This window comes from Ictalurus punctatus, chromosome 13 (genome assembly GCF_001660625.3).
Source record: "Ictalurus punctatus breed USDA103 chromosome 13, Coco_2.0, whole genome shotgun sequence".
In the NCBI taxonomy this organism is placed as follows: Eukaryota; Metazoa; Chordata; class Actinopteri; order Siluriformes; family Ictaluridae; genus Ictalurus; species Ictalurus punctatus.
Window position 1 is genome coordinate 11,546,593 of NC_030428.2, and position 7,792 is coordinate 11,554,384.

The window sequence follows — 7,792 nt, forward strand, 5'->3', positions numbered from 1 at the left end:
AAATATAGCAGCTTATTGGTAGAATGTATGTACTGTTACATAATGATGACAGGTACATAGAAGAAATTGCTTTTCATGAAAGAGAAGGCTAATCCAACTGTAGTTGTGGCAGATTATGTGGTTAGCCATGTAACTATCAGGTGAATAATGCCCCATTTACAGTACAAGCCAAATGCCTTTTATAGTCACTGTTTAAGCCTCAGTCAGGCACAGCTCCAGGCCAGTTTCAGTACTTCTGCAATAGAGGATTCCAGATGACAATTACAAACAGATTATATTTACATTTATTTTATCCAAAGCTACTAACAATTGAAGATAGAGTACAAGCATATACACTATAAGGCTAAGAGTATGTGTTCCTTCCCCAAACTGTTGTATTACAATTTCCCTTCACTGGAACTAAGTGGCCCAAACCTGTTCCAATGAAGGGAACTTTAGTGGCCTACACAAAGTCCTGACCGAAAACCTGCTGAAAACCTTTGGGATGAACTGAAACTCTGACTGTGGCCCATGCTTTCTCTCCCATCATCAGAGTCTGACCTCACAATGCTCTTATGGATAAATGAGCACAAATCCTCACAGTCACTCTCCAAAATCTGGTGGAAAGCCTTCCCAAAATATTGAAGGTTATTAAACCCCAAAGGAGGACTAAATCTGGAATAATATGTTCAAAAAGCACATATGAGTGTTATGGTCAGGTGTCGGCAAACCTTTGGCCATATGGCAAAGTACCCTACTAAAATTATACCTGTTCAAATGCCACATACACTATTGGAGCACTTTATTAGGAACACCTGTACACCTACACATTCATGCAATTATCTAATCAGCCAACCGTGTGGCAGCAGTGCAATGCATAAAATGATGCAGATACGGGTAATATTCACATCAGAATGGGGAAAACTGTGATTTCTATAACTGCTGATCCCCTGGGATTTTCACGCACAACTGTCTCTAGAGTTTACTCAGAATGTTGCAGTAAAGAAAAGAACATCCAGTGAGCAGCAGTTCTGGAGATGGAAACACCTTGTTGATGAGAGAGGTCAAAATAGAACGGCCAGACAGTTTCGAGCAGACAGAAAGACTACAGTAACTCAGATAACCACTCTGTACAATTGTGGTGAGCAGAAAAGCATCTCAGAATTCACAACACATCAAATCTTGAGGCAGATGGGCTACAACAACAGAAGACCACGTCGGGTTCCACTTCTGTCAGCCAAGAACAGAAAGCTGAGGCTGCAGTGGGCACAGGCTCACCAAACCTGGATAGGTGAAGACTGGAAAAATGTAGCCTGGTCTGAGGAATCTCCATTTCTGCTGAGGTACACAGAAGGTAGGGTCAGAATCTGGCACCTACAGCATGAATCCATGGACCCAACCTGCATTGTGTCAACTGTCCAGGATGGTGAAAGTGGTGTAATGGTGTGGGGAAAGTTTTCTTGGCACTCTTTTGGCCCATTAATACCAATCATCAAGCACTTGAATGCCTAGCTACTTCCAGCATGATAATGCACCATGTAACAAAGCAAAGTCATCTCAAACTAGTTTCATGAACATGACAATGAGTTCAGTGTTCTTTGGTGGAATTCCCAATTACTGGATCTGAATACAGTAGAACACTTTTGGGATGTAGTAGAATGAGAGATTCGCAGCATGAAAATGCACCTGAAAATTGTGTGATGCGATCATATCAACATGGACCAGAATCTCAAAGGAATGTTTCCAACATCATGTGGAATCCATGACATGAAGATTTGAGGCTGTTTTGAGAGCAAAGGGAGGCCCTACCCAGTATTAGTATTGTTCCTAATAAAGTGCTCAGTGAGTACGTATTACCATGCTTTCTGTTCCATGCAGTGTTAATTATTAATATTCCTTAGGTTTTGTATGTGGTAAATTGTCAGTGCCAGTATTTTGGCAAGCGATCAGCCATTGATAAGAACTGAAAGGGTGTCCCACCCTGTATTGTTCTCCTTTTCATTTAGGATATCATCTATCTGCCATGAACACAATACCCTTGTGTTCGTTTCTCAAAGTCATTCCAACATTCATAACAGCAGATTCCAAAACTGAACCATATGTTTAGAACATGTGACGCATGCACTGGCACTAAACCTCTGTGAAATTAAACACATGTTGTGACATGGTATTTTATATAAAGCTGTAGCTGTAAGCACTGTTGTCGTCAAATACACAAAGCAGGCACTGTGACAACGAACTTCCTGTTTTGAAAGTTTGGTGAAGCAGTAAACTGGGGCTAGGTGTAGTTGTAGTCATTGTGTAAATTGTGAATCGTTGTGATCAGTGTACAACGTCTGAGAGAAGCACTGCTGTAACATTACAGGAAAAAGTGGAAGTATGAACATCTTTAAAGGTAAACCAAACATTTCATTTGCCTCTTTGTTTATCTAGTTAGTTAGTATTTATAGAAATTCTCTAAAGCAGCATATCAGAGAATACAGAATTACAACTTTAATAATTAATACTATCCAAAACAATTTTTTTCTTTGATTTCATAGTACCTCCGAGATGATTAAGGATTGGTTTTTCCATAGCTACTTTAGCTATGAATTTTTTTGGGAAGCCGGGGGTACTATAAGCCCACTAATAAAAGACATTCTTTGCAGTACAGTACTTTGTAAGCAACTTCTGCATATCAAAATGTCTTACCACTTTCAAGGCTGGAGATAAACAAGGCATATATTTATACACAAACCAGAACACATTTTATGAACTAAAGTTTCCAAAACATGCAGTATCAGGGAAAGTGAACTTATCATTCCAGTTCTTTTAAGGCTATCCAAAGTTCTTTAAGGCCATCCAAGCACACTCAGTGGTAGTGATGAACACTGAAATCTGTAGTCAAACATAAATCATCTTATCATTTTCATTTCATATTCTAAAGCATGAAAAATGTGTTGTTTCACACTTATCTGGATACGCATGACATTAATTGTTAAGCATTTTCATCTTCTTAGTTCACCCCATTGGTAACCAAAGCTATTGGCCATAAGTAAAAGTATGCTACAGCCAAGTAGTAATGTGTACAATTTTGCTTTCCGGTTCTTAGTTACCTAACTTGACCAGTTCCAATTTGAAGCCGTTGCTTCAGTATTTTCTGAGTCACATAGATCAAACCAGCCATTCACAATCCTCCTTGCATATTTCATTCTGCTACACCTGGCTCAGGTATTCAGCTTGAGACCAAGCCTATCAAGATGTTATAGTGGATGTGTAAGGTGAAACACTGAAATGTGCAATCCATATACTCCAGGATCAGCTTTGGGAAACCGTGGAATGTCTACTATTGCAGCTGCTCGTCTACCAGGGTGTGTGACTCAGAAATTGTGCAAGTGCAGTTGGTGTCTGTAGTAATCTGTATTGTAATCGATCAAAAATCCTTTTTTTAAATTTAATTTTATTTTTATAAAGTATGGAAAGTAGAAGCTGGTTAACAGAGATGATATCAGCTTTCTCCAGTCGGCTCCTACTTGTTTTGTTTACATATTAAAGAGATTCAGTCTTTATTTCTGTGGAGTAAAATGGCTGGATTTAGAAACATGTCATTTTTCTTGGCAAACTGAAACTTCAATAGTGGTGGTGGGTGAACTGGACAAAAATATATTATAAACAAACAAAAAAAAACTAACTTGGCCCAATTTTCGCTAGGAGCCCAGTAGAGGTCCGTCTCCTCAGAGTCTCTTCCGCCTCTCTCTCTCTCTCTCTCTCTCTCGCTGGCTCACTTCCTATAGCACGCGCGCCATGGGTGATCCCGTTCTGCACGCTGATTGGTTGAACGCTTTGTTTTACTGATTTCTCATTGGTCAATGTGATGAGACCACAAAGCCCATGCGCCCAAAAAGAGTTAGAGAAGGGGTTGAAATCCGCTCCACATTAAACTTACAGCTGAGCTGTGAGGGGGCGTGACGATTAAACTAACTCAGTTTTCTCCGTTTTATCATGGCTTAAAGTGTACCGAAAATATACGTGTTTTTTTTTTTTGTTTTGGTTTTTTTTGCTCTGTCCAACTAATTCGTTTGATCGAACAGAATATCGAATGAACTGCACCAGGTAAGAATATTGCGTCATGACTGTAGAGTGCATGGTTTAGGTGTCGTGGTTGAGTTTATGGAGTGTTTATGTGGATCTTATTCTTCAGTATTCAGTTTTAAGAAGTGATTTTTATAACCATGGTATGTGTGTGACGTGTAGGTAAGTGTGTTGAGTGAATATTACCTGGTGTTTGTCTGCAGAAATGTATCTTCTCTCGTCGAGTTGGTGCACACTGAGTACATTTAAAATGTAGTATACTTCCTGTATTCACATTTCCTTTAAAAACAACAACATTACTCCTTCAAAATCACTGTTGCTGTGGACATGAAGCAAGCCTTTCACCTCTGCACCCTTATTACTGAGAAATCGTCACAGCTTTGGCTTTTCAAAGATCATATTAAATAAATATACAGCCTGGCTAGCAGAGAATAAGCAAGAGGTTAGAGCTTAATATGTTTTAAATAAATAAATAAATAAATAGCACTACTAAATTTGATTATATTCAATTTCTTCTAGTGAGTTCTTTTTCCGGTTTGTTTTATTTATCAACATGTGGAATCAGTTTATAACGATTTGCAATATCTTATATCTGTCTGAAGATGATGATGATGATGATGATGATGATGATTAAAGATTGCTTTTTCAATAGCTGCTTTCCGTAACCCACTAAGGAAAGGCTTTCTTTGCAGTACTGTGTAAGGTTGTTTTTTTTGTCGGTTTTTTTTTGCATATCAGACTTATGTTTTGCCAGGCTGGAGATATACATGGCATATATACATTTTCTGTTAAAATTTCCTTCAAAAAAATAAAGATGCACAAACATGCTCAACACATATGAATGACGAATACTTTGCTCTAGAAATGTAACGGGTATTTCTCTGCTGCAAACTTCTACTTTCTCTCTAACGTAGTAATGCATAATTTTGTTTTGTTTTTTAAAAACAGAGTTTTGCACATCTTGAATCCTAGACCGATGCCATCTTCCATCATGCCTGTGGATGTGGCCATGAGAATCTGTCTGGCACACTCTCCGCCCCTTCGCAGCTTCCTCAGTTCCTATGAGAGCTGTAAATCCAGAAACTTGGTCAAGCCATTCAAACCACTGAGATCATGCATCAGCTCGAAGACCAAGGTGGAAGCGACCAACCGAGGATGGAAAAATCCCAAAGGCAAAGGCAAGAAGAGAGTGGTTTTTGCTGACTCCAAAGGCATGTCACTAACGGCGATCCACGTGTTCAGGGAGTTCGAGGAAGACTCGCTCTTGCCACCAGACTTGCAGTTTGAGATGTCAGACTTGGAGGATGCCATTGTGGGCCTAAAGGTGGAGAAGGAGAGGAGTTTTGTTTTGGACTTCTCCCAGCCTGCTGTAGACTACCTGGACTTTCGGAACCGACTCAAGAAGAACCTGGTATGTTTGGAGAACTGTGTAATCCAGGACAGATCCCTCATGGGTACGATAAAAGTTAGCAATGTAAGCTTTGAGAAGTCTGTTCATGTCCGGATAACGTTTGATTCATGGAAAAGCCACAAGGACGTTCCTTGTGTGTATATGAACAATGTTTATGGGTGTGCAGACATCGACACCTTTACCTTCACCATTGATCTGCCGAGTTCAGTGCCACGTGAGGATCAGGTCGAGTTCTGCATCTCCTACACCACTCATGATGAGACACACTGGGATAATAACGATGGGAAGAACTACAGGTTGGTACATGTCGATAATGACGGCAATCAGACCAAACATGACACTCAGAAAACAGCGTATGAACCCAGAAGCACCAACAAAAGGCCTGAGATGGAGTTTGATCAGTTTGGGAGCCCAAGGACCTCTAGTGGTTTCTTTCCAGAGTGGCAGAGTTGGGGGCGAATTGAGAACAACTCCCCCTACTGGTGAGGGTAGATGTTGCCACAAAAATGGAATACCTTTTTAGGAGGAGGTGCTAGAAATGCAGAATTGACTGATGTAGCATGAGATCGTACTTGTAAAAAAAAAATATCGAAAAAGTTTGAGACAAAATTAATATTGCGTCAAATGAAATGCTGAGCTCATCACAATGATCATATTGGATATATTCCTGGTTCATACAAACTGTCCAGTGTTGATGTTCAGGATTTTGGCAGATTAGAAGTGAATTAAATTATAATTTTGAGTCAAATACTAACTATTTTAACACTATATAATGTAATCTAATTTCTCCAGTTTTTCTGTGCACTAAAGCAGTTCCAAGGTTAAGAAGTTCTCAAAACAGTCATGTCATGAAATAGATTTCCTTTTTTGATTAGATTACTTTTAGAAAAATTGTGGCATTATTGGAACCTTTTTTCAAGGACAAATTGCACCTCTAAAACATCTTTTTTTTTTTCTTTTCTTCTCTCGTGCAGTAGTTTCTGTTGAATAGACTTCATATGAATTATGCTGTTAAACTGATCTGTGTGCAATATTGAGAGAAAGAATCCATTTCCCCGTGGTGACTCTGAAACACAGTGCATTCATCAAAGGTGGAAAAAGTCTCCTCCGTGTGCAATGTGACTCTTCTTATAGATGTGCTTCCATGAAAACAAGAATAAGGGAATTTGTATTGTGTAAGATGCCTTTAAACTAAACGGCGTGAAAGTGGAATAATTTGGTACACCATCAAGGTGCTTCATATTGAAGTTTAAGTATTACTTTAGTACCATCTTATTGGCCACTTTGCAGCTGAAGCAATAATCTAAAGCTTGTACATTATGGGCACCTGTGTAATATACTGCTGATCATTAAACATCATTATCCATGCACTTGTTCCATTCAGTTTGTATATCTTTTTGTTGCACATGCATTTGACTTGCTGCCATGTCTCCTTCTCCGTTTGCTGCTGCAGCCTTTTTTTTTTTTTTTTTTTTTTTTTTTTTTTTTTTTTTTTTTTTTAAATGCCAGTGTTTTCTCTGCATTGTTTCATTGATATGTCAGATGAAATAGTAAGGGATATTGAATGTTACTTAATGCAAGTGTTGGTAAGTGTAGTAATACAGAGATAAAATCTGTGAAGGAGTGGGGTATTTGAGATTAGTTATTGTTATATAGTTTCTCATGTTTGCTTCCTGTCTTCCATTAGTGGGAAAAACAGTCTGGTCAATGTGAATGATTGAATGTGAATAATTTTTTAATGCAAATGGCTGACATTTGTTAGCTACTGTTTATTTTAGAGATGGAATATGTATGTTGACTGTATAAAAGGGCTGGAAACTATGGTGTTTGTCTGTGGAATTTTCTACTGTAAGGAAGGGTGTCTCTAATTCTAAGTTCCTTTAAGAAAGAAATTGAATAAATGCAATGTTTCTACCGTGAACAGCTTCTGCCTCAGTTATTTTATCTCAGCTGTCATTAAGATAAGGATTTGAACCACAGGCAACAGGGAATACCAGCTATAAGTGACGCATTTGAGCACTATTGCACGAGTGCTGTGATTCGGCCGTAGACCAGTCCCTCCAGGATCTTGCGATTGGAGAAAAGCGAAATCAAGCTAATTTGGAGGAGTCTTGCAATTTTTCACAATTATTGGATTTTCTGCAGGTTTGGGCCAAGATGCATCATGTGGTGTTATCGCCATGTCAGACCTCTTCGATTCATGTGTTTCGAACATGAGTACAGCTAAAATGTCTTTTACCAGCAACCATCACTGCGAAAAACATTTGGTGCAATTCCAATAGTGTTCCACAAAAAAAGCCAAAAAACCCTGCAAATTGCATTGCAAATTTA

The 7,792-nt window shown here is 38.8% G+C and overlaps 1 protein-coding gene across 3 annotated transcripts; it reads left to right on the plus strand.

Moving 5' to 3' along the window:
- Positions 1–2,235: 2,235 nt before the first annotated feature.
- ppp1r3cb (protein phosphatase 1, regulatory subunit 3Cb) lies at positions 2,236–7,382 on the plus strand. Of its 3 annotated transcripts, none has more exons than XM_017484396.3 (2): positions 2,236–2,374; positions 4,999–7,382. In XM_017484396.3, exon 2 carries the CDS (start codon positions 5,027–5,029, stop codon positions 5,945–5,947), a length of 921 nt encoding a protein of 306 aa, XP_017339885.1. In that variant the 5' UTR covers positions 2,236–2,374; positions 4,999–5,026; the 3' UTR covers positions 5,948–7,382. The 3 variants fall into 3 exon arrangements, with proteins under 3 accessions (XP_017339885.1, XP_017339884.1, XP_017339883.1); XM_017484395.3 differs by lacking the exon at positions 2,236–2,374 and adding an exon at positions 3,857–4,071; XM_017484394.3 differs by lacking the exon at positions 2,236–2,374 and adding an exon at positions 4,123–4,212.
- The last annotated feature ends 410 nt before the right edge of the window (positions 7,383–7,792 follow it).